This window comes from Salmo salar, unplaced genomic scaffold (genome assembly GCF_905237065.1).
Source record: "Salmo salar unplaced genomic scaffold, Ssal_v3.1, whole genome shotgun sequence".
Lineage (NCBI taxonomy): Eukaryota > Metazoa > Chordata > Actinopteri > Salmoniformes > Salmonidae > Salmo > Salmo salar.
The window spans coordinates 201757-229242 of NW_025547253.1; the positions used below are offsets into that span (position 1 = coordinate 201757).

Here is a 27486-nt window from a genome sequence, read left to right on the forward strand (position 1 = left end):
AGTATCTATGTGGACCCTACTACAGTTTAACCAGCTCAGCTATAGACTACACCAGCATGACTAGTATCTATGTGGACCCTACTACAGTTTAACCAGCTCAGCTATAGACTACACCAGCATGACTAGTATCTATGTGGACCCTACTACAGTTTAACCAGCTCAGCTATAGACTACACCAGCATGACTAGTATCTATGTGGACCCTACTACAGTCTAACCAGCTCAGCAGTACCTCCTACATAGAGCCAAAACCCAGGATTGAGGGGCTGAGTGAATGTGGTCTGGACTCTGTGGAGGAGGGTCATTGTGTCAGAGACCCTGTAGAAGGACAGAGTACCTGCCTTGTGATCCAGGTACACTCCTACTCTGGAGGACTGAGGGCCTGATACTTTAGTCTCAACATTATTGTGTCTGAAACAATAACCACCTCTATAGCACAGTAAACTCCAGGACTTGTTATTGTATCCAAATACACCATCGGTTCCTCTCTCCGTTCTGCTGATGTCTTTATATGAGACTGCTGTTTCAACCCTGTCCCCACTCCACTCCACCTCCCAGTAACAGCGCCCAGACAGACCCTCTCTACACAGAACCTGACAGTAGTTGGTGAATCTGTCTGGATGGTCAGGATATGGTTGGACTTGGTCTGTATAGGTCACCTTTCTGTTCCCTTCAGACAGAGAGAGGAGTGTCTGTGCTGTGTTTGGGTCCAGTGTGAGCTGACAGGAATCTGGGAGAAGAGCAGAGCAGAGACCAATGAGGGGAGTCAGAACAATAAGTTATGTCAGATACTGTATCTACCCTGTCTTTGATTAGAGCACAGTAGAGATCAAATCAGAGAAATATGAGGAGTCAGATAGATACCCAGTCTTTGATTAGATCTACTATTGCTATATATTTCTAGAGGGATTGTTAGGAGTGTCAGTAAAAAGAGACTGTTAGTTACTTCACAATAAAGAGACTCACATTGTAACAACTGTTCTCTGGTCTTGGGCTCTGGAGGCAGTACAACATCCACTATATTCACTACAGACACACAAACACATTGACAAGAGAGAGAATGTTATCATCATACCATATTCTACATGTATATGACTTGTAGGGAACTTTCAATGGTCTAAAGTTGATGTTCTTATTGTTTTCAACACACCTGTAGTGGAGATCTTGGTCCATTCTCCTTTAAGGAAGTCTTCTAGTTTCTCTCTCAGTTCAGACACAGTCTTACTCACATCTCCAAAGTACTGAAGAGGACGGACAACGATGCTGGGTAAGTCTGAAGATACACTGATACTGGAGAGAGACTGATACCTCTAGAGAAAGAGGGACAGAGAGGGAGAGAGAGAGAGAGAGAGAGAGTGAGAGACAGAGAGAGAGAGAGAAAGGGACAGAGAGGGACAGAGAGAGAGCGAGAGAGAGAAAGGGACAGAGAGAGAGAGAGAGAAAAGAGAGGGACACAGAGAGAGAGGGACAAATAGGGACAAAGAGAGAGAGGGACAGAGAGGGAGAGGGACAGAGAGAGAGAGGGAGAGAGAGAGAGAGGGACAGAGACAGAGGGACAGAGAGAGAGAGAGAGGGACAGCGAGAGAGAGAGGGACAGAGAGAGAGAGAGAGAGACAGAGGGACAGAGAGAGAGAGAGGGACAGAGAGAGAGAGAGGGACAGAGAGAGAGAGAAGGACAGAGAGAGAGAGAGACAGAGAGGGACAGAGAGGGACAGAGAGAGAGAGAGAGGGACAGAGAGAGAGACAGAGAGGGACACAGAGAGAAAGGGACACAGAGAGAGAGGGACAAAGAGGGAAAAAGAGAGAAGGGGACAAAGAGGGACAAAGAGAAAGAGGGACAAAGAGGGACAAAGAGAGAGAGGGACAGAGAGGGACAGAGAGAGGGACAGCGAGAGGGACAGAGAGAGGGACAGAGAGAGAGGGGTACACAGAGAGAGGAGGACACAGAGGGACAGAGCGAGAGAGCGAGAGGGACAGAGAGAGAGAGAGAGAGAAAGGGACAAAGAGAGAGAGAGAGAGAGAGACAGAGAGAAAGGGACAGAGAGAGAGAGAGAGAGAGACAGAGAGAAAGGGACACAGAGAGACAAAGAAATAGAGGGAGAAAGAGGGACAAAGAGAGTGAGGGACAAAGAGAGAGAGGGACAAAGAGGGACAAAGAGGGAGAGGGACAGAGAGGGAGAGAGGGACAGAGAGGGAGAGAGGGACAGAGAGAGAGAGAGGGACAGAAAGGGACAGCGAGAGAGGGAGGGACACAGAGAGAGAGGGGGACACACAGAGAGAGGGGGGACACACAGAGAGAGGGGGGGACACAGAGAGAATGGCGGGACACACAGAGAGAGGGGGACACACAGAGAGAGGGGGGGACACACAGAGAGAGGGGGGGACACACAGAGAGAGGGGGGACACACAGAGACAGGGGGACAACACACAGAGAGAGAGGGGGACACACAGAGAGAGAGGGGGACACACAGAGAGAGAGGGGGACACACAGAGAGAGAGGGGGACACACAGAGAGAGGGGGACACACATAGAGAGGGGGGGACACACACAGAGAGAGAGGGGGACACACAGAGAGAGAGGGGGACACACAGAGAGAGAGGGGGACACACAGAGAGAGAGGGGCACACACAGGGAGAGAGGGACAGAGGGAGAGATAGGGGACAGAGGGAGAGAGAGGGGGACAGAGGGACACACAGAGAGAGAGGGGGACACAGAGAGAGAGAGGGGGACACACAGAGAGATACGGGGACACACAGAGAGAGAGGGACATAGGGAGAGAGAGGGGGACAGAGGGAGAGAGAGGGGGACAGAGGGAGAGAGAGGGGGACAGAGGGAGAGAGAGGGGGACAGAGGGAGAGAGAGGGGGACAGAGGGACACAGAGAGAGAGGGGGACACACAGAGAGAGAGGGGGACACACAGAGAAAGAGGGACAGAGGGAGAGAGAGGGGGCACAGAGAGAGAGGGGGACACAGAGAGAGAGAGGGGGACACAGAGAGAGAGGGGGACACAGAGAGAAAGGGGGACACAGAGAGAGAGGGGGACACAGAGAGAGAGGGGGACACAGAGAGAGAGGGGGACACAGAGAGAGAGGGGGGACACAGAGAGAAAGGGGGACACAGAGAGAGAGGGAGACACAGAGAGAGAGGGAGACACAGAGAGAGAGGGACATAGGGAGAGAGAGGGGGACAGAGGGAGAGAGAGGGGGGACAGAGGGAGAGAGAGGGGGACAGAGGGAGAGAGAGGGGGACAGAGGGAGAGAGAGGGGGACAGAGGGAGAGAGAGGGGGACACAGAGAGAGAGGGGGACACAGAGAGAGAGAGGGGGACACACAGAGAAAGAGGGACAGAGGGAGAGAGAGGGGGGCACAGAGAGAGAGGGGGACACAGAGAGAAAGGGGGACACAGAGAGAGAGGGGGACACAGAGAGAGAGGGGGACACAGAGAGAGAGGGGGACACAGAGAGAGAGGGGGACACAGAGAGAGAGGGGGACACAGAGAGAGAGGGGGACACAGAGAGAGGGGGGACACAGAGTGAGGGGGGGGACACAGAGAGAGGGGGGGACACAGAGAGAGGGGGGACACAGAGAAAGGGGGGGACACAAAGAGAGGGGGGACACAAAGAGAGAGGGTGACAAAGAGGGACAAAGAGAGAGAGGGACAAAGAGGGACAAAGAGAGAGGGACAAAGAGGGACAAAGAGAGAGAGGGACAAAGAGAGAGGGACAAAGAGAGAGAGGGACAAAGAGAGACAAAGAGAAAGAGGGACAGGGGGGACACAGAGAGAGAGGGGGACACAGAGAGAGAGAGGGGGACACAGAGAGAGGGGGACAAAGAGGGACAAAGAGAGAGGGGGGACAAAGAGGGACAAAGAGAGAGAGGAACAAAGGGACAAAGAGAGAGAGGGACAAAGAGAGAGAGGGACAAAGAGAGAGAGGGACAGAGGGGGGACACAGAGAGAGAGAGGGGGACACAAAGAGAGAAGCAAAAGACAGACAAAGAGAGAGAGAGGGACAAAGAGGGACACAGAGAGAGGGACAAAGGGAGAGAGGGACAAAGAAGGACAGAGAGAGAGGGACAAAGGAGGACAAAGAGAGAGAGAGGAACAGAGAGAGGGACAGAAACAGAGAGAGGGACAGAAACAGAGAGAGGGACACAAAGAGAGAGAGGGACAAAGAGAGAGAGGGACAAAGAGAGAGAGGGACAAAGAGAGACAAAGAGAGAGGGACAAAGAGAGAGGGACAAAGAGAGAGAGGGACAAAGAAGGACAGAGAGAGAGGGACAAAGAAGGACAAAGAGAGAGAGAGAGGGACAGCGAGAGGGACAGAGAGAGAGGGACAGAAACAGAGAGAGGGACAGAAACAGAGAGAGGGACAGAGGCAGAAGGAGGGACAGAGAGAGGGACAGAGGGACAGAAACAGAGAGAGGGACAGAAACAGAGAGAGGGACAAAGAGAGAGAGGGACAAAGAGGGACAAAGAGAGAGGGGGGACACAGAGAGAGGGGGGGACACAGAGAGAGGGGGGACACAGAGAGAGGGGGGACACAGAGAGAGGGGGGGACACAGAGAGAGGGGTGGACACAGAGAGAGGGGGACACAGAGAGAGAGAGGGGGACACAGAGAGAGAGAGGGGGACACAGAGAGAGGGGGAGACAGAGAGACAAAGAGAGAGAGGGACAAAGAGGGACAAAGAGAGAGAAGGCCAAAGAGGGACAAAGAGAGAGAGGGACAAAGAGGGACAAAGAGAGAGAGGGACAAAGAGGGACAAAGAGTGAGAGGGACAAAGAGGGACAAAGAGAGAGAGGGACAGAGGGGGGGACACAGAGAGAGAGGGGGACACAGAGAGAGAGAGGGGGACACAGAGAGAGAGAGGGGGACACAGAGAGAGAGAGGGGGACACAGAGAGAGAGAGGGGGACACAGAGAGAGAGGGGGACACAGAGAGAGAGTCAAAAAGACAGACAGAGAGCGAGAGGGACAAAGAGGGACAAAGAGAGAGGGACAAATAGAGGGACAGAGACAGAGAGAGGGACAGAAACAGAGAGAGGGACAGAAACAGAGAGAGGGACAGAAACAGAGAGAGGGACAAAGAGAGAGAGGGACAAAGAGAGAGAGGGACAAAGAGAGAGGGACAAAGAAACAGAGAGAGGGACAGAAACAAAGAGAGGGACAGAAACAGAGAGAGGGACAAAGAGAGAGAGGGACAAAGAGAGAGAGGGACAAAGAGAGAGAGGGACAAAGAGAGAGAGGGACAAAGAAGGACAAAGACAGAGAAAGGGACAAAGAGGGACAAAGAGAGAGGGACAAAGCGAGAGAGGGACAAAGAAGGACAGAGAGAGAGGGACAAAGAAGGACAAAAGAGAGAGAGAGAGACAGAGGCAGAGAGAGGGACAGAGAGAGGGACATAGACAGAGAGAGGGACAGAGACAGAGAGAGGGACAGAAACAGAGAGAGGGACAGAAACAGAGAGAGGGACAAAGAGAGAGAGGGACAAAGAGAGAGAGGGACAAAGAGAGACAAAGAGAGAGAGGGACAAAGAGAGAGAGGGACAAAGAAGGACAAAGACAGAGAGAGGGACAGAGACAGAGAGGGACAGAGACAGACAGAAACAGAGAGAGGGACAGAAACAGAGAGAGGGACAGAGAGAGAGAGAGAGGGACAAAGAGAGAGAGGGACAGAGAGAGAGAGAGAGGGACAGAGAGAGAGAGAGAGGGACAGAGAGGGACAGAGAGAGAGAGAGAGAGAGGGACACAGAGAGAGAGAGGGACACAGAGAGAGAGGGACACAGAGAGAGGGAGAGAGGGACACAGAGAGAGGGAGAGAGGGACACAAAGAGAGAGAGGGACACAAAGAGAGAGGGACACAAAGAGAGAGAGGGACACAAAGAGAGAGAGGGACACAAAGAGAGACAGGGACACAGAGAGAGACAGGGACACAGAGAGAGACAGGGACACAGAGAGAGACAGGGACACAGAGAGAGACAGGGACACAGAGAGAGACAGGGACACAGAGAGAGAGAGGGACACAGAGAGAGGGGGACACACAGAGAGAGAGGGGACACACAGAGAGAGAGGGGGACACAGAGAGAGAGGGGGACACACAGAGAGAGGGGGGGACACACAGAGAGAGGGGGGGACACACACAGAGAGAGAGGGGACACACAGAGAGAGAGGGGGGACACACAGAGAGAGAGGGGGACACACAGAGAGAGAGGGGGTCACACAGAGAGAGAGGGGCACACACAGGGAGAGAGGGACAGAGGGAGAGAGAGGGGGACAGAGGGAGAGAGAGGGGGACAGAGGGACACAGAGAGAGAGAGGGGGACACACAGAGAGAGAGGGGGACACACAGAGAGAGAGGGGACACACAGAGAGAGAGGGACATAGGGAGAGAGAGGGGGACAGAGGGAGAGAGAGGGGGACAGAGGGAGAGAGATGGGGACAGAGGGAGAGAGAGGGGGACAGAGGGAGAGAGAGGGGGACAGAGGGGAGAGATGGGGACAGAGGGAGAGAGAGGGGGGACAGAGGGACACACAGAGAGAGAGGGGGACACACAGAGAGAGAGGGGACACAGAGAGAGAGGGACATAGGGAGAGAGAGGGGGGACAGAGGGAGAGAGAGGGGGACAGAGGGAGAGAGATGGGGACAGAGGGAGAGAGAGGGGGACAGAGGGACACACAGAGAGAGAGGGGGACACACAGAGAGAGGGGGGGACACACAGAGAAAGAGGGACAGAGGGAGAGAGAGGGGGCACAGAGAGAGAGGGGGACACAGAGAGAGAGGGGGACACAGAGAGAGAGGGGGACACAGAGAGAAAGGGGGACACAGAGAGAAAGGGGGACACAGAGAGAGAGGGGGACACAGAGAGAGAGGGGGACACAGAGAGAGAGGGGGACACAGAGAGAGAGGGGGACACAGAGAGAGAGGGGGACACAGAGAGAGAGGGGGACACCGAGAGAGGGGGGACACAGAGAGAGGGGGGGGACAAAGAGGGACAAAGAGAGAGAGGGACAAAGAGGGACAAAGAGAGAGGGACAAAGAGGGACAAAAGAGAGAGGGACAAAGAGGGACAAAGAGAGAGAGGGACAAAGAGAGAGGGACAAAGAGGGACAAAGAGAGAGAGGGACAAAGAGAGAGAGGGACAAAGAGAGACAAAGAGAGAGAGGGACAGAGGGGGGACACAGAGAGAGAGGGGGACACAGAGAGAGAGAGGGGGACACAGAGAGAGAGAGGGGGACACAGAGAGAGAGAGGGGGACACAGAGAGAGGGGGACAAAGAGGGACAAAGAGAGAGAAGGACAAAGAGGGACAAAGAGAGACAAAGAGAGAGAGGGACAGAGGGGGGGACACAGAGAGAGAGAGGGGGACACAGAGAGAGAGAGGGGGACACAAAGAGAGAGGCAAAAAGACAGACAAAGAGAGAGAGAGGGACAAAGAGAGAGAGGGACAAAGAGGGACAAAGAGAGAGAGGGATAAGAGAGAGAGAGGGACAAAGAAGGACAAAGACAGAGAGAGGGACAGAGACAGAGAGGGACAGAGACAGACAGAAACAGAGAGAGGGACAGAAACAGAGAGAGGGACAGAGAGAGAGAGAGGGACAAAGAGAGAGAGGGACAGAGAGAGAGAGAGAGGTACAGAGAGAGAGAGGGACAGAGAGAGAGAGAGAGGGACAGAGAGAGAGAGAGAGAGGGACACAGAGAGAGAGAGGGACACAGAGAGAGAGGGACACAGAGAGAGGGAGGGACACAGAGAGAGGGAGAGAGGGACACAGAGAGAGGGAGAGAGGGACACAAAGAGAGAGAGGGACACAAAGAGAGAGAGGGACACAAAGAGAGACAGGGACACAGAGAGAGACAGGGACACAGAGAGAGACAGGGACACAGAGAGAGACAGGGACACAGAGAGAGGGGGACACACAGAGAGAGAGGGGGACACACGAGAGAGAGGGGGACACACAGAGAGAGGGGGACACACAGAGAGAGGGGGACACACAGAGAGAGAGGGGCACACAGAGAGAGAGGGGGACACAGAGAGAGAGGGGGACACAGAGAGAGAGGGGGACACAGAGAGAGAGGGGGACACGAGAGAGAGGGGGACACCGAGAGAGGGGGGACACAGAGAGAGGGGGGGACAAAGAGGGACAAAGAGAGAGAGGGACAAAGAGGGACAAAGAGAGAGGGACAAAGAGGGACAAAGAGAGAGGGACAAAGAGGGACAAAGAGAGAGAGGGACAAAGAGAGAGGGACAAAGAGGGACAAAGAGAGAGAGGGACAAAGAGAGAGAGGGACAAAGAGAGACAAAGAGAGAGAGGGACAGAGGGGGGACACAGAGAGAGAGGGGGACACAGAGAGAGAGAGGGGGACACAGAGAGAGAGAGGGGGACACAGAGAGAGAGGGGGGACACAGAGAGAGGGGGACAAAGAGGGACAAAGAGAGAGAAGGACAAAGAGGGACAAAGAGAGACAAAGAGAGAGAGGGACAGAGGGGGGACACAGAGAGAGAGAGGGGGACACAGAGAGAGAGAGGGGGACACAAAGAGAGAGGCACAAAGACAGACAAAGAGAGAGAGAGGGACAAAGAGAGAGAGGGACAAAGAGGGACAAAGAGAGAGAGGGATAAAGAGAGAGAGGGACAAAGAAGGACAAAGACAGAGAGAGGGACAGAGACAGAGAGGGACAGAGACAGACAGAAACAGAGAGAGGGACAGAAACAGAGAGAGGGACAGAGAGAGAGAGAGGGACAAAGAGAGAGAGGGACAGAGAGAGAGAGAGAGGTACAGAGAGAGAGAGGGACAGAGAGAGAGAGAGAGGGACAGAGAGAGAGAGAGAGGGACACAGAGAGAGAGAGGGACACAGAGAGAGAGGGACACAGAGAGAGGGAGGGACACAGAGAGAGGGAGAGAGGGACACAGAGAGAGGGAGAGAGGGACACAAAGAGAGAGAGGGACACAAAGAGAGAGAGGGACACAAAGAGAGACAGGGACACAGAGAGAGACAGGGACACAGAGAGAGACAGGGACACAGAGAGAGGGGGACACACAGAGAGAGAGGGGGACACAGAGAGAGAGGGGGACACACAGAGAGAGAGGGGGACACACAGAGAGAGGGGGACACACAGAGAGAGGGGGACACACAGAGAGAGAGGGGGACACACAGAGAGAGAGGGGGACACACAGAGAGAGGGGGGGACACACAGAGAGAGGGGGGGACACACACAGAGAGAGAGGGGGACACACAGAGACAGAGGGGGGACACACAGAGAGAGAGGGGCACACAGAGGGAGAGAGAGGGGGACAGAGGGAGAGAGAGGGGGACAGAGGGAGAGAGAGGGGGACAGAGGGACACAGTGCGAGAGAGGGGGACACACAGAGAGAGAGGGGGACACACAGAGAGAGAGGGGGACACACAGAGAGAGAGGGACATAGGGAGAGAGAGGGGACAGAGGGAGAGAGAGGGGGACAGAGGGAGAGAGATGAGGACAGAGTGAGAGAGAGGGGGACAGAGGGAGAGAGAGGGGGACAGAGGGACACACAGAGAGAGAGGGGGACACACAGAGAGAGAGGGGGACACACAGAGAAAGAGGGACAGAGGGAGAGAGAGGGGGGCACAGAGAGAGAGGGGGACACAGAGAGAGAGGGGGACACAGAGAGAGAGGGGGACACAGAGAGAAAGAGGGACACAGAGAGAGAGGGGGACACAGAGAGAGAGGGGGACACAGAGAGAGAGGGGGACACAGAGAGAGAGGGGACACAGAGAGAGAGGGGGACACAGAGAGAGGGGGACACAGAGAGAGGGGGGGACACAGAGAGAGGGGGACACAGAGAGAGGGGGACAAAGAGGGACAAAGAGAGAGAGGGACAAAGAGGGACAAAGAGAGAGGGACAAAGAGGGACAAAGAGAGAGAGGGACAAAAGAGAGAGGGACAAAGAGGGACAAAGAGAGAGAGGGACAAAGAGAGAGAGGGACAAAGAGAGACAAAGAGAGAGAGGGACAGAGGGGGGACACAGAGAGAGAGAGGGGGCACAGAGAGAGAGGGGGGGACACAGAGAGAGAGGGGGACACAGAGAGAGAGGGGGACACAGAGAGAGGGGGACACAGAGAGAGGGGGGGACACAGAGAGAGGGGGGCACACAGAGAGAGGGGGGACAAAGAGGGACAAAGAGAGAGAGGGACAAAGAGGGACAAAGAGAGAGGGACAAAGAGGGACAAAGAGAGAGAGGGACAAAGAGAGAGGGACAAAGAGGGACAAAGAGAGAGAGGGACAAAGAGAGAGAGGGACAAAGAGAGACAAAGAGAGAGAGGGACAGAGGGGGGGGACACAGAGAGAGAGAGGGGGCACAGAGAGAGAGGGGGACACAGAGAGAGAGGGGGACACAGAGAGAGAGGGGGACACAGAGAGAAAGGGGGACACAGAGAGAGAGGGGGACACAGAGAGAGAGGTGGACACAGAGAGAGAGGGGGACACAGAGAGAGAGGGGGACACAGAGAGAGGGAGAGAGGGACACAGAGAGAGGGAGAGAGGGACACAGAGAGAGGGAGAGAGGGACACAAAGAGAGAGAGGGACACAAAGAGAGAGAGGGACACAAAGAGAGACAGGGACACAGAGAGAGACAGGGACACAGAGAGAGACAGGGACACAGAGAGAGACAGGGACACAGAGAGAGGGGGACACACAGAGAGACAGGGACACAGAGAGAGACAGGGACACAGAGAGAGAGAGGGGGACACACATAGAGAGAGGGGGACACAGAGAGAGAGGGGGACACACAGAGAGAGAGGGGGACACACAGAGAGAGAGGGGGACACACAGAGGGGGGACACACAGAGAGAGGGGGGGACACACACAGAGAGAGAGGGGGACACACAGAGAGAGAAGGGGACACACAGAGAGAGAGGGGGACACACAGAGAGAGAGGGGCACACAGAGGGAGAGAGAGGGGGGACAGAGGGAGAGAGAGGGGGACAGAGGGAGAGAGAGGGGGACAGAGGGAGAGAGAGGGGGACACACAGAGAGAGAGGGGGACACACAGAGAGAGAGGGGGACAGACAGAGAGAGAGAGGGACATAGGGAGAGAGAGGGGGACAGAGGGAGAGAGAGGGGGACAGAGGGAGAGAGATGAGGACAGAGGGAGAGAGAGTAGGACAGAGGGAGAGAGAGGGGGACAGAGGGACACACAGAGAGAGAGGGGGACACACAGAGAGAGAGGGGGACACACAGAGAAAGAGGGACAGAGGGAGAGAGAGGGGGCACAGAGAGAGAGGGGGACACAGAGAGAGAGGGGGACACAGAGAGAAAGGGGGACACAGAGAGAGAGGGGGACACAGAGAGAGAGGGGGACACAGAGAGAGGGGGACACAGAGAGAGAGGGGGACACAGAGAGAGGGGGGACACAGAGAGAGGGGGGACACAGAGAGAGGGGGGGGACACAGAGAGAGGGGGGACACAGAGAGAGGGGGGGACACAGAGAGAGGGGGGACACAGAGAAAGGGGGGACACAAAGAGAGGGGGGGACACAAAGAGAGAGAGGGACAAAGAGGGACAAAGAGAGAGGGACAAAGAGGGACAAAGAGAGAGGGACAAAGAGGGACAAAGAGAGAGAGGGACAAAGAGAGAGAGGGACAAAGAGAGACAAAGAGAGAGAGGGACAGAGGGGGGGACACAGAGAGAGAGAGGGGACACAGAGAGAGAGAGGGGGACACAGAGAGAGAGAGGGGGACACAGAGAGAGAGAGGGGGACAAAGAGAGAGGGGGACAAAGAGGGACAAAGAGAGAGAGGAACAAAGAGGGACAAAGAGAGAGAAGGACAAAGAGGGACAAAGAGAGAGAGGGACAAAGAGAGAGAGGGACAGAGGGGGGGACACAGAGAGAGAGAGGGGGACACAGAGAGAGAGGGGGACACAGAGAGAGAGAGGGGGACACAGAGAGAGAGGCAAAAAGACAGACAAAGGGAGAGAGAGGGACAAAGAGGGACACAGAGAGAGGGACAAAGAGAGAGAGGGACAAAGAAGGACAGAGAGAGAGGGACAAAGAAGGACAAAGAGAGAGAGAGAGGGACAGAAACAGAGAGAGGGACAGAAACAGAGAGAGGGACAGAAACAGAGAGAGGGACACAAAGAGAGAGAGGGACAAAGAGAGAGAGGGACAAAGAGAGAGAGGGACAAAGAGGGACAAAGAGAGAGGGACAAAGAGAGAGAGGGACAAAGAAGGACAGAGAGAGAGGGACAAAGAAGGACAAAGAGAGAGAGAGAGGGACAGAGAGAGGGACAGAGAGAGAGTAAGGGACAGAAACAGAGAGAGGGACAGAAACAGAGAGAGGGACAGAGGCAGAGGGAGGGACAGAGAGAGGGACAGAGAGAGAGAGAGAGACAGAAACAGAGAGAGGGACAGAAACAGAGAGAGGGACAAAGAGAGAGAGGGACAAAGAGAGAGAGCGACAAAGAGGGACAAAGAGAGAGGGGGGGACACAGAGAGAGGGGGGACACACAGAGAGACAAAGAGAGAGAGGGACAGAGGGGGGGACACAGAGAGAGAGAGGGGGACACAGAGAGAGAGAGGGGGACACAGAGAGAGAGAGGGGGACACAAAGAGAGAGGCAAAAAGACAGACAGAGAGAGAGGGACAAAGAGGGACACAGAGAGAGGGACAAAGAGAGAGAGGGACAAAGAAGGACAGAGAGAGAGGGACAAAGAAGGACAAAGAGAGAGAGAGAGGGACAGAGAGAGAGAGAGGAACAGAAACAGAGAGAGGGACAGAAACAAAGAGAGGGACAGAAACAAAGAGAGGGACAGAAACAGAGAGAGGGACACAAAGAGAGAGAGGGACAAAGAGAGAGAGGGACAAAGAGAGAGAGGGACAAAGAGGGACAAAGAGAGAGGGCCAAAGAGAGAGGGACAAAGAGAGAGAGAGGGACAGAGAGAGGGACAGAGAGAGAGAGAGGGACAGAAACAGAGATAGGGACAGAAACAGAGAGAGGGACAGAGGCAGAGGGAGGGACAGAGAGAGGGACAGAGAGAGAGAGAGGGACAGAAATAGAGAGAGGGACAGAAACAGAGAGAGGGACAAAGAGAGAGAGGGACAAAGAGAGAGAGCGACAAAGAGGGACAAAGAGAGAGGGGGGGACACAGAGAGAGGGGGGGACACAGAGGGGGGGGACACAGAGAGAGGGGGGGACACAGAGAGAGGGGGACACAGAGAGAGGGGGGGACACAGAGAGAGGGGGGGACACAGAGAGAGGGGGGACACAGAGAGAGGGGGACACAGAGAGAGGGGGACACAGAGAGAGAGAGGGGGACACAGAGAGAGAGAGGGGGACACAGAGAGAGAGAGGGGGACACAGAGAGAGAGAGGGGGACACAGAGAGAGGGGGGGAGACAGAGAGACAAAGAGAGAGAGGGACAAAGAGGGACAAAGAGAGAGAAGGACAAAGAGGGACAAAGAGAGATAGGGGCAAAGAGAGACAAAGAGAGAGAGGGACAAAGAGGGACAAAGAGTGAGAGGGACAAAGAGGGACAAAGAGAGAGAGGGACAAAGAGGGACAAAGAGAGAGAGGGACAGAGGGGGGGACACAGAGAGAGAGTGGGACACAGAGAGAGAGAGGGGGACACAGAGAGAGAGAGGGGGACACAGAGAGAGAGAGGGGGACAGAGAGAGAGAGAGGGGGACACAGAGAGAGAGAGGGGGACACAGAGAGAGAGAGGGGGACACAGAGAGAGAGAGGGGGACACAGAGAGGCAAAAAGTCAGACAAAGAGAGAGAGAGGGACAAAGAGTGACAAAGAGAGAGGGACAAAGAGAGAGAGGGACAAAGAAGGACAGAGAGAGAGGGACAAAGAAGGACAAAGAGAGAGAGAGAGGAACAGAGGCAGAGAGAGGGACAGAGAGAGGGACAGAGACAGAGAGAGGGACAGAAACAGAGAGAGGGACAGAAACAGAGAGAGGGACAGAAACAGAGAGAAGGACAGAAACAGAGAGAGGGACAAAGAGAGAGAGGGACAAAGAGAGAGAGGGACAAAGAAACAGAGAGAGGGACAGAAACAAAGAGAGGGACAGAAACAAAGAGAGGGACAGAAACAGAGAGAGGGACAAAGAGAGAGAGGGACAAAGAAGGACAAAGACAGAGAAAGGGACAAAGAGGGACAAAGAGAGAGGGACAAAGCGAGAGAGGGACAAAGAAGGACAGAGAGAGAGGGACAAAGAAGGACAAAGAGAGAGAGAGAGAGAGAGACAGAGGCAGAGAGAGGGACAGAGAGAGGGACAGAGACAGAGAGAGGGACAGAAACAGAGGGACAGAAACAGAGAGAGGGACAGAGAGAGAGAGGGACAGAGAGAGAGAGAGAGGGACAGAGAGTGACAGGGAGAGAGAGAGAGGGACACAGAGCGAGAGAGGGACACAGAGAGAGAGGGACACAAAGAGAGTGGGGGGCACAGAGAGAGGGAGGGACACAGAGAGAAGGAGAGAGGGACACAGAGAGAGAGAGAGAGGGACACAGAGCGAGAGGGGGACACAGAGAGTGGGGGACACAGAGAGAGGGGGACACAGAGAGAGAGAGGGGGACACAGAGAGAGAGAGGGGGACACAGAGAGAGGGGGGGAGACAGAGAGACAAAGAGAGAGAGGGACAAAGAGGGACAAAGAGAGAGAAGGACAAAGAGGGACAAAGAGAGATAGGGGCAAAGAGAGACAAAGAGAGAGAGGGACAAAGAGGGACAAAGAGTGAGAGGGACAAAGAGGGACAAAGAGAGAGAGGGACAAAGAGGGACAAAGAGAGAGAGGGACAGAGGGGGGACACAGAGAGAGAGGGGGACACAGAGAGAGAGAGGGGGACACAGAGAGAGAGAGGGGGACACAGAGAGGCAAAAAGTCAGACAAAGAGAGAGAGGGACAAAGAGTGACAAAGAGAGAGGGACAAAGAGAGAGAGGGACAAAGAAGGACAGAGAGAGAGGGACAAAGAAGGACAAAGAGAGAGAGAGAGGAACAGAGGCAGAGAGAGGGACAGAGAGAGGGACAGAGACAGAGAGAGGGACAGAAACAGAGAGAGGGACAGAAACGAGAGAGAGGGACAGAAACAGAGAGAAGGACAGAAACAAAGAGAGGGACAGAAACAAAGAGAGGGACAGAAACAGAGAGAGGGACAAAGAGAGAGAGGGACAAAGAGGGACAAAGAGAGAGAAGGACAAAGAGGGACAAAGAGAGAGGGACAAAGCGAGAGAGGGACAAAGAAGGACAGAGAGAGAGGGACAAAGAAGGACAAAGAGAGAGAGAGAGAGAGAGACAGAGGCAGAGAGAGGGACAGAGAGAGGGACAGAGACAGAGAGAGGGACAGAAACAGAGGGACAGAAACAGAGAGAGGGACAGAGAGAGAGAGAGAGAGGGACAGAGAGAGAGAGAGAGGGACAGAGAGTGACAGGGAGAGAGAGAGAGGGACACAGAGCGAGAGAGGGACACAGAGAGAGAGGGACACAAAGAGAGTGGGGGGCACAGAGAGAGGGAGGGACACAGAGAGAGGGAGAGAGGGACACAGAGAGAGGGAGAGAGGGACACAAAGAGAGAGGGACACAAAGAGAGAGAGGGACACAAAGAGAGAGAGGGACAAAGAGAGAGAGGGACAAAGAGAGAGAGGGACAAAGAAACAGAGAGAGGGACAGAAACAAAGAGAGGGACAGAAACAAAGAGAGGGACAGAAACAGAGAGAGGGACAAAGAGAGAGAGGGACAAAGAGGGACAAAGAGAGAGAGGGACAAAGAGAGAGAGGGACAAAGAAGGACAAAGACAGAGAAAGGGACAAAGAGAGAGGGACAAAGCGAGAGAGGGACAAAGAAGGACAGAGAGAGAGGGACAAAGAAGGACAAAGAGAGAGAGACAGAGAGGCAGAGAGAGGGACAGAGAGAGGGACAGAGACAGAGAGAGGGACAGAGACAGAGAGAGGGACAGAAACACAGGGACAGAAACAGAGAGAGGGACAGAAACAGAGAGAGGGACAAAGAGAGAGAGGGACAAAGAGAGAGAGGGACAAAGAGAGAGAGGGACAAAGAAGGACAAAGACAGAGAGAGGGACAGAGACAGACAGAAACAGAGATAGGGACAGAAACAGAGAGAGGGACAGAGAGAGAGAGAGAGCGACAAAGAGAGAGAGAAGGACAGAGAGAGAGAGAGAGAGAGGGACACAGAGAGAGAGAGGGACACAGAGAGAGAGGGACACAAAGAGAGGGAGGGACACAGAGAGAGGGAGAGAGGGACACAAAGAGAGAGATGGACAAAAAGAGAGAGGGACACAAAGAGAGAGAGGGACACAAAGAGAGAGAGGGACACAAAGAGAGACAGGGACACAGAGAGACAGGGACACAGAGAGAGACAGGGACACAGAGAGAGACAGGGACACAGAGAGAGACAGGGACACAGAGAGAGAGAGGGACACAGAGAGAGAGGGACACAGAGAGAGAGGGACACAAAGAGAGAGCGAGAGAGACACAGAGAGGGACACAGACAGAGAGAGGGACACAGACAGAGAGAGGGACACAGACAGAGAGAGGGACACAGACAGAGAGCGGGACACAGACAGAGAGAGGGACACAGACAGAGAGCGGGACACAGACAGAGAGAGGGACACAGACAGAGAGAGGGACACAGACAGAGAGAGGGACAAAGAGAGAGAGGGACAAAGAGAGAGAGGGACAAAGAGAGAGGGACAAAGAGAGAGAGGGACAGGGACAGAGAGACAGACAGGACAACATAATGATTGAGATGAATAGTTTCACATTAAGTTAAATTCATATCACATGTAACAAGACAGTTTAGTTACCTGGAGGAAATGGATGTGATCCTCTGTGTGTGAGAGCTGCTCCAGCTCAGTGCTTCTCTTCCTCAGCTCAGCTATCTCCTGCTTCAGTTGCTCCAGGACTCCTTCAGCTTGACTCACTTGAGCCTTCTCTTGGGCTCTGATCAGCTCCTTCACCTCAGAGCTCCTTCTCTCAATGGAGCGGATCAGCTCAGTAAAGATCTGATCACTGTCCTCCACTGCTGCCTGTGCAGAGCGCTGTTAAGAGAGAGAGAGAGAGACAGAGAGGGAGACAGAGAGAGAGACAGAGAGAGATAGACAGAGAGAGAGAGACAGAGAGAGAGACAGTGAGAGAGAGACAGAGAGAGAGAGACAGAGAGAGAGACAGAGAGAGAGACAGATACAGAGAGAGACAGAGAGAGAGAGACAGAGACAGAGAGAGAGAGACAGTGAGAGAGAGACAGAGAGAGAGACAGAGAGAGAGACAGAGAGAGAGACAGAGAGACAGACAGCAGACGTGCAGCATTAAAATTGGTAAGAAAATAACAGAATTCTTTAACCAGGGGCGGGGCCTTCTTCAGGGTTGTAATCTGAGCCCTGCACTCTTCAATATTTACATCAACGAATTGGCCACTATTCTAGAAAAATCCTCAGCCCCTGGTGTTAGTCTCCACAATTCAGAAGTTAAATGCCTACTCTTCGCAGATGACCTATGCCTGCTGTCACCCACAGCACCTGGCCTACAGCAGAGCCTGGACCTGCTAGAGCAGTACTGTCAGACCTGGGCCCTGGCAGTAAACCCCAAAAAGACTAAAATAATGATTTTCCAGAGAAGATCCAGATCTCAGGGAATTAGACCAAAGTTCTCAATTGGTACAAAATATATAGAGTACTGTACACACTACAATTACTTAGGTTTAAAAATAAGCTCAACTGGACACCTTAATGAGGCAGTGAATGAACTGAGAGAGAAAGCACGCAGGGCATTCTACGCCATTAAAAAGCAAATTCTAATTGAAATACCTATTTAAATTTGGCTAAAACTAATTGGATATGTCATTGAACCAATTGCACTTTATGGCAGCGAGGTGTGGGGTCCACTTGCAAAACAAGATTTCATCAAATGGGACAAACACCCCATTGAAACCCACAATGCAGAGTTCTGTAAGATTCTCCTACGTGTCCAGAGGAAAACTACAAACAATGCATGCAGGGCAGAATTAGGCCAATATCCACTAATAATAAAAACTCAAAAAAGAGCAATTCAGTTTTGGAAACATCTAAAATACAGTGACCCCCTCTCATATCATTACCAAGCCCTGCAATGCCAAGAGCTGAGCAAAGAAAAGAGTCCCCTCATCCAGCTGGTCCTGGGGCTGAGATCAAGTTCTACTCACACTGAAGCCTCAGGACCCTATCCAGCTGGTCCTCGGGCTGAGTTCACAAACCTGTTCTACTAACACACTGAAGCCTCAGGACCCTCATCCAGCTGGTCCTGGGACTGAGTTAAAACTGTTTTAAACACTGAAGCCTCAGGACCCTCATCCAGCTGGTCCTGGGGGCTGAGTTCACAAACCTGTTCTACTAACACACTGAAGCCTCAGGACCCTCATCCAGCTGGTCCTCGGGCTGAGTTCACAAACCTGTTCTACTAACACACTGAAGCCTCAGGACCCTCATCCAGCTGGTCCTGGGACTGAGTTCACAAACCTGTTCTACTAACACACTGAAGCCTCAGGACCAGAACATCCAATCAATCAGAATAAACCAAATTACAACACAGTCAAAACAAAACTACATTGCTTATTGGGAAACACAAGCACAAACACAAAGCAAAATGCAGTGCTATCTGGCCCTAAATCGACAGTACACTATGGCTAAATATTTGACCATGGTTACTGATCAAAACCTTAGAAAAACCTTGACAAAGTACAGGCTCAGTGAGCACAGCCATGCCATTGAAAAGGGTAGACACAGGAAAACCTGGCTCCCTGTAGAGGAAAGGCTGTGCAACCACTGCACCACAGCAGAACCTGAGACGGAGCTGCATTTCCTGACAAAATGTCAAAAATATAAAACAATTAGAGAGTGTCATTTCCCCAAATTTGAAACCCTTATTCAAGGTTTCAAAGACCTCTCTGATGAGGATAGGCTACCCGTCCTGTTGGGGGAGGACGCAGAGAGCTGTGGGTTGGCAGCGCACTACATTGCTGCCTGTCATAAGTTGAGGGACAGTGTCTGACAGACCAATAAACCTGCACATGTCCTCAACTGTATGATTATTGTTATTGTTGAATGTATGGTTATATTGACCGTTGGTTATTGTTGTTGCTGTTGTCCCTTTGACAATTTTTGATTCTCATTTTTATTTATTTTTATATTCTTAATATCCAAAGTAAGCTTTGGCAATATGTACATTGTTATGTCATGCCAATAAAGCGAATTGAATTGAATTGAATTGAATTGACAGAGACAGAGAGAGAGACAGAGAGAGAGACAGAGAGAGACAGAGAGAGAGAGAGAGAGAGAGAGAGAGACAGAGAGAGAGAGAGAGAGACAGACAGAGAGAGAGACAGACAGAGAGACAGACAGACAGTGAGAGAGAGACAGTGAGAGAGAGACAGAGAGAGAGACAGAGAGAGAGACAGAGAGAGAGAGAGAGAGAGACAGAGAGAGAGAGAGAGAGAGAGAGAGAGAGAGAGAGTAGGTACAGTAGCCTCTGCACCTCATTGAGTCAGAACGCTGCCACCCTGCTCTCCAGGTCCACCAGGCCTTGTCCCCCCTCCTGGACAGGCAGGTACAGAACACCACTTGGCCCTGCTCTACTCTCCTCCCTCCTGGTCCCCCCTCCAGTAGCCTGCCCCGTAGCAGAGCTAGACCCAGCCTCTGTCCCCTGAGTCCTAGTAGGCTGGACAATAGAACGAGTCATAACGGCCAAAGAACGTTGTCTGAGCTGGAACACTAGCGAGGCCATAGCAAATGAATTGAAACGAACCTTCACAGAGCCTCTTCTGACTGGAATGATCCTTAGAATTCCATTTCCCCAAAATGGCACCAAAAAATGTCTACCGTTTTATTTGACCACTAAAACCTGTTCTTAGGACCAAACTGAAAAATAACAACTGGTGTAGAAAGTAAACACCCGCACCTCAATGGTGCCAAGTGTGTTTATGTCTGCATTACCAGGAAGTAGGAAAAAACGGGCAACTTCTGACTATTTCTGGTCTAGTGATCGATGACAGCAGAGGACGCTGCCCAACCTTATGTCATTAGAAAGAGGAGATTCTCTTGATTAAAATGGTGTCTGACATGAATACATCTAAATTTACACATTGTGAGATATTTAGTGAAATAAACAGACATACCATAACTAAGCTGCTCAAAGTTACATCATTAGAAATAATAGTTTATCCTGATTAAAATGGTGTAGAACTTCAAACCTTTAAAATAAATACATATATTAGAGATAATTGGAGAAATAGACATGTCCCTATTTCCCCAAAACAATGGCAGTCTGAAAGTTATAACAGCAGTCTTTTTTATTTAACCAGCTTACCATTTATCTACGACCATTTGATTTTGTGTTTAACATTTAGTGGTTTGTAATCTAGTGGTTAAGAACGTTGGGCAGTAACTGAAAGGTGGCTGGTTCGAATCCCCGAGCAGACTAGGTGAAAAATCTGTAAATCGCCTTTTTTTAGGCAGATTTAGTCACTTAACCCTAGTGGCTCTGGATAAGAGTGTCTGCTAAATGACTCACATGTAAACGTAAACTAGTCCTCTGTGAAAGGGCAGCAGGAAGCCTAGTGGTTAGAGCATTGGGCCGGGCAGCAGGTAGTCTAGTGGTTGGAGTGTTGGGCCAGAAACTGAAAGGTTGCTGGATTGAATCCCCGAGCTGACAAGGTAAAAATCTGTCGTTCTGCCCCTGAACAAGGCAGTTAACCTACTGTTCCCTGGTAGGCCATCATTGAAAATAAGAATTTGTTCTTAGCTGACTTGCCTAGTTAAATAAAGGTTACATTTAAAATATAAAAATAAAAAGCGTGGCATTAACTTTTCATTATTCACAGACAGACTCCTCTGAAGGCAGGCAGGCAGCACACTCCTGAAAACTGCTCAGCAAAGCAAAGGCTCTTTTGAGAGCTACCAGATTTATATTAAAAAAGCTCATTTTCAGTGTCTGTGTCCAGTGTCTGTGTTTATATGTTAAGTGGGTTTTACTTTGGCAGATAATGTCACCCATTTAAATATATACATTTTTATATAATTAACTAAATGTATGATGTTTTTGGTTTATGTCAGTTTCATTATGCTATAAATGGTTATTTTAAGGCTGTTAGTGATAAAATGAACTATAACACTTTATATTTTACAATTCTGAGTAATTACTACTTTAGAAAGGATATCCACTTTATTCAGTACTTTTGCAGTTGCTAAATAATTCCAATAGATGGCAGCATAAGACAGTTCAGATTAGTTTAGGTCAAGTACAAGTATCCAACTCAACAAGCCCCTCCAAAAGCTTGTCTGCGAGCAGCGAGCACTCTGCCTTCTCCCACAAGAGAGGGGCATGTTGAGGTACATTTAATCACCGTGAGGGCTGCATGATGTCATTTATTGTCGGGCTGGAAGATGCATCGTCTTTTCTATTCCGAGGCTGTTTCCTCCCAATATGACATATTATCATGATGTTATAATGCATGTTTACTAGGGTTGAGGTCAGCACATCTGACTAGTGGTTATTTGACCAGGGTTCAATACCTGTTATAGTTAATATTGTTTTGATCACCCAAAAGCAACACAGGACTAACAAGAGATATATAGCTAACTGTATAGTAATGAGTGACCATTTTAGAAAATCATGGGACATATAGTCTTTGGTTGCATGCTATTTTATGTCAATCATATTGCTGCTTGTAGCCTATAACTGATGCTTCGTGGTCTTATGCTGCCATCTATTGGAAATATTTACCAATTAAAAGTTATTAATTCACTTAAAGACATTGGTGAGGCAGCTGAGAAATAAAGTGTATTTAATTAGAGAGATCAGTCTCAAACCTGCCCCACATGTCCCACGCCAATTGCTGGACTTTTACATAGAGGTTACTATGTCACCCAGTTCAAACCACATTTAACATATAAAACAAATGAGTCTTGTTTATCAAGTGTTCTGCCTTGCAATAATAAATATAATAAAATAACTAATAAAAAGCAAATGCTTACATAGGTTTTATTTAAAAAATAACAAATGTTATTTAGTAGTAAAATGGTATTTACTAACATAATATTATTACTAAAATAGTTGTAGGCTAACCTACCCTAGAATTAGGGTACAGGCTAAAATAGGTTATACGTAGGGTTCGAGTTTCTGTACAGCACTTTGTGACATCTGCTGATGTAAAAAGGGCTTCATAAATACATTTGATTGATTGTTAGGTTCAGGGTATTTAAAGAGAAAAACTGTATGGGTTTATATCTCTCTTGCTCCTCCCTGTGGTCTTCTGTGGGTACTACATACCTCATTCACCACACTTGATAGACTCATAATCTGAGGTAGCAACTGAGTCAGAGCTACAAATCAATGAGCTCCACCTATCCATTTGGTTTACAACTCAGTGAACCTGCGCAGCATTCTCTCTATTTGATGCCTACAAACCAACAGATTTCAACGATTATCAAATTACCCAGCAGCCATTTAGAAAGAAATTGTCAAAAAGGTTATTTCTTAATACAAAAAATAATTTCTGGCTATTTAAATAGGCCACATCTTGAAAAAGAGGACAGGGACATACGTTTTGGTATCATTGATAACAATACTGAAGCTGACATTGGGACACAGAACAATGGACTGGGAATAGAACTTTCAGAAGGTGAGTTGGTGCCACAGTGTTCAATACAACTAATAGGAGTTGGCAGGGTGAAACATGACCTAAAATAAGACCTGTTTTTTCAATACAACTAATAGGAGTTGGCAGGGTGAAACATGACCTAAAATAAGCCCTGTTTTTTCAATACAACTAATAGGAGCTGGCAGGGTGAAACATGACCTAAAATAAGGCCTGTTTTTTCAATACAACTAATAGGAGCTGGCAGGGTGAAACATGACCTAAAATAAGACCTGTTTTTTCAATACAACTAATAGGAGCTGGCAGGGTGAAACATGACCTAAAATAAACCCCGCTTTTCGCGTTAACTCCAAAACTACGGCAAACAGCTGGGACATATGGTAATATTATATAACTGGGCTCTTTGGCGAATGCAATGAACTAGTTTTATCAGTAAATGTGGTTAAAAATGTAGTGTCCAGACTAGTCCTAGTCCCCGCAGCTGGCTGGTCGCGCTTTTTCTGCCCTAAACAAACTCTCCCCTGTTTAACCTTGAATTTAGTTAAGAAACAAACACTTGTCTACAAAAAGAGACACCCAGCCGAGAGCCACGAAACGAAAACCACTTGGAAATTGACCAAAACGAACCAACTCTTTACGGATCTGTTCGTCCGTAATAAACGGAGGCAGATTAGACACCACTACTCTTGTTGAAATCAGCACCAACACACCCCTCACGTAAATCATACTGGTAACTAGCCGGGCAACAAGACTCACCTTTTACATTACCACAACCACCACCTTGTTCATTCTGGATACAGAGTGTATATGTTCCTCTCCCACCTGTTCACCGACCATGATCAATAATTCCTCCACACCATTCTCCAGAACGCACCTGAAGAGACAGCGTTTCTTCTCCACTCGGTTGAGGACATCACACCTCCCAAACAAACTACCCTACTCCCCCCTCAACTCTAACCGATAAACAGTGGAAACTAATAAATAAACCCTTAACAACTACAAGTAAGTAGCCCTCCTCAGGAACCACAAAACCCTCACACAACACCTTCTTCTTCTATGATATAATGGCGGTCCACAAACCAACGCTAAAGGTGCATGGCGCCACCTACTGTGCTGGAGTGTGTTCAAATACAGTTTACACCATTTCTAAATCCTCCTACCTAACTCAGTACTTCTGAAAAAATAAAAATAGTCCTACTAACTTCTAATAGACCCTCCCCCATCCCCCAAATCCCTTCCAAACCCCCAACCCCATCCAACCTCAATGACCCTACACTTCAATCTTTCCCTCTCTTCAACATCCTTACAACAATATAACAATACATGCTCCACCGTTTCATTGACAATACCCTCCAGACACAAACCATTCACATGCTGCCAACCAGATGTAAGGACCAGTTCAATGTACAATGTCCTAAACACAATCGAGCAAACACCACCTCTTCCTTCCTAATCTGACCTTTGTACCTTGGTCCATCGACCTTTAGAGGACATATAAATGCCGTCCCTTGTGCTCAGAGTCCCCATCTCATCTGTCACACATCTATCAAAATGTCTCTGATCTTACATTTGTCCTCACCTCTACCCAGTGGAACATTAATATATATTATATCTTGTTTTAAAGCTCTTTTAGATAACTGGTCTACAATTTCATTCCCTTCCACACCTGAATGTGCTGGGACCCAGCAGAATCTCACTACTACACCCATTCTCTAATTTCTCCATAATAACATTGATACCTACAACTGTCCAACCAAAACCACTGCCTTGTCTACTAGTATATTCCCAACAGTCATCTAGAACAGTAGCAGTGGGATGCTCAACCTCACAGCCTTTCAACCCAATAAGATAATGACAATTTATTACGCCGTATACCCAAAGGCATCTCACCTTCCTCCACTAGTAAGATACATACAGATGTTGATTTAAATGCACCAATACATATCCTTAAAGCTATATACTGGATTCTGTCCAGCTTAAGTCTTTGCTGCTGTTCCATAAACTGTACACCGGTAATCAATTGTCGTCCTGATCAGAGCTCAATAAATATCCATCAACGATTGTCTGTCAGCATCCCATTCATAACCAGAGACCCACACAACCAACTACCATGAAAGTGATGGAATGAGAGAGAGAGACATCGTTACAACACTGAACATAGACATAATATAACGTTTCTTCTTCTTTGGAGTTTAACGTCGTTTGGCATCCAATATGTTGTGTTACTGCCCCCAGCTGGACAATAATATAAATCTATTTTACTTTGTGATACAAATAATAAAACAGCCTTCCAACTAACCCTACACTCATTAAAAACCCACTACCCCATTCCACTACTTTGACCCTATCTGCTCCTGCACCATGCCAACGACCTGGGAGGACGGGACACCACCACTCAACACACCCTGGAACTCTTCTGAAGTCAAATCTCATATGACCAAATACTTCTCTGGTTCTGAGCTCTTCTCCACACCTTCTACCTCACTTAACTCTCCCTCATTCATTTCCATTTCACCTCCAGAACTCAGTCTGGCACACAGCTCTCTCTGTTTGCTCCTGAATTATAACATTTGAAATGTTTCTATTCTTTTGAAAATAAATGTTGTGTAATGTTTGCTGTTCATTCATGATTGTTGTTTATTATCTACTTCACTTGCTTTGGCATAGTAAAGATATGTTTCCCATGCCAATAAAGATCTTTGAATTGAATTGAGAGAGAGAGAGCTCCATGTTAATGTATAGGGGACATGAGTCAGTCATGGTTACTCATGGTTATGTGATGAGGTAGCCCCGCCTGCGACTTCTAAATCAGTGTCGGCCCAATAGGGAATGTCCTCTTGGTGTAATGGTCAATATGTTGGTTTCTCCTGCAGTAGACCTGGGTTCATATCCCGTCAGTTACATTAAGCAGTCAATTCTCTGAAAGGGGTCCAGACAGCCTGTTCCCAACAGTGTGGTCAGTGGGATTGGAGAGGGGCCCCTCTCTCTCTCTGACTGGAGGAGAGAAGTGAAATGGTGTGTCTCCTCTGGTCAACAATACTCACCTTGAAAGACTCCACAGCCTGTTGGAGCTCCTTCAGCTCCTTCTCTCTCTCCTGGAATCTCTGCTGGACCTTCTGCTGACTCATCCCCAGCTGCCTCTGTGGAGAATCACTCTTCAATGAGCTATCAATCTTTATTAGTCCAGTAGATCAATAGTATAGTAATGTGACATAGGGCCCATAGAAGATAGAGATACAAATATTGAGGAAGTGTCTGTGTGAAAATATACCATTATGTTGTCATGTGAATGATTATAGTATTAACAGAACACAAATCAGGGCGCTGATTGGATGTTTGATAACAAATTATAATGATGTTTGATAACTAACGATAATGGTGTTTGACTTGTTGGATTCTAGCTAGAAATATACTTATTCATGTTACCATACTATAACGTATTGATGACTTTACATGTATAAGTAATGTATATGTTGGGGTCAATGAAGGGTGGATAGGAACTTGGTGTATGGAAAGTTACTGAGCGAGACAAGGGGAAGTGCTGAAATATTCTGTTCAAACATGTTATTGTTGAATATCAATGTTCCTAAAGAGGGAGGCAAAGGGCAACTAGTTTCAGTTTCTGATAAGGCAGGCCAGCTGCAGAACTAGAGAGTAGCCAGGAATTCAACAGTCTAGTTAGTCTCTGATAAGGCAGGGCAGCTGCAGAACTAGGGAGGAGCCAGGAATTCGGCTCGAATTCAAGTCAACAGATGAAGTGAGAAGAATCCTGAAGCCTCTGGTAGGGGTGCCAGAGAGGCCCACCCCAATGACCATCCTACTACAGTCTTATCTTGAACACATACACTTGCACACCCACCAAGGTTCTAGCATCAGGCAGGGCCATGACTACCAGGGCCAGTGACAGGAACCAGTTCAGTTCCTGCCTAGCAATAGAGATGTATTGGCTGTCTAGATGTGTAACAGTTGACCCCGCCTAGTATGAGGTTATAAATATATGTTCTTGTATAATCAAACATTGTCTTTGCAGCTGTATGACCCAGTGGGCGAATAAACTTGGTTTGAGTTTTCACTCTGTCTGTTCAGAACCTAACAGACTTTAGAAAATGGTGATACATTTGAAGAATCTGTGTTAACATATCTATATGATCAAGGTTTGTGTTCATATTTGTAGATCAATTTCATTTGAATGATCTCATATTCAAACAGCCTTAGTTCCTACTGTATCTTTAATTATTTGTTTATCAGACAGTCACCAACAAGTTGTTCTGGTCTTACCTGTTTCTTAGTCCTCTCTGCTGCAGCTGACACTGTATCCTGGCTTTTATGTTCATCCATCACACACTGATAACAGATACACTGCTGATCGGTACGACAGTAAACCTCCAGCAGTTTGTCATGATGAGAGCAGATCTTCTCCTGTAGTTGTGCGGTGGCTTTGACCAGCTTGTGCTTCTTCAAATCAGGAAATTCATAATGAGGTTTGAGGTGAGTCTCACAGTAAGAGGCCAGACACGGCAGACAGGACATGAGGGCTTTCTGCTTTCTAGTCTCAGTGCAGAAATCACACTCCACATCTCCAGGTCCAGCATAGCACAGAGCAGGAGAGGGAGCAGCCTGGAGTCCTGTCTTCAGTTTCTCCACCACCTCAGCCAACATGTTATTTTTCCTCAGATTAGGCCTTGGAGTGAAGGTCTCTGTGCACTGAGGACAGCTATAGACCCCTTTCTGAACATCCTGATCCCAGCAGCCCTCAATACAGATTCTACAGTAACTGTGTCCACAGGCAGTAGTGACTGGTTCCTTCAGTAGATCCAGACAGACAGAACAACAGAACTGGTCCTGTTCCAGCAGAACTCCCTGCTGAGCCAT

The 27486-nt window shown here is 49.6% G+C and overlaps 1 protein-coding gene across 1 annotated transcript; it reads right to left on the reverse strand.

Annotated features, from left to right (window-relative positions):
• Nucleotides 1-27486, reverse strand: LOC106584580 (tripartite motif-containing protein 16-like). Its single transcript, XM_045711160.1, has 6 exons — nt 26893-27486; nt 25659-25754; nt 16793-17026; nt 1150-1309; nt 966-1025; nt 1-729 (listed from the first exon to the last, which is right to left on the reverse strand). The coding sequence occupies exons 1-6, from the start codon at nt 27484-27486 to the stop codon at nt 206-208; spliced, it is 1668 nt and encodes a 555-aa protein (XP_045567116.1). The 3' UTR covers nt 1-205.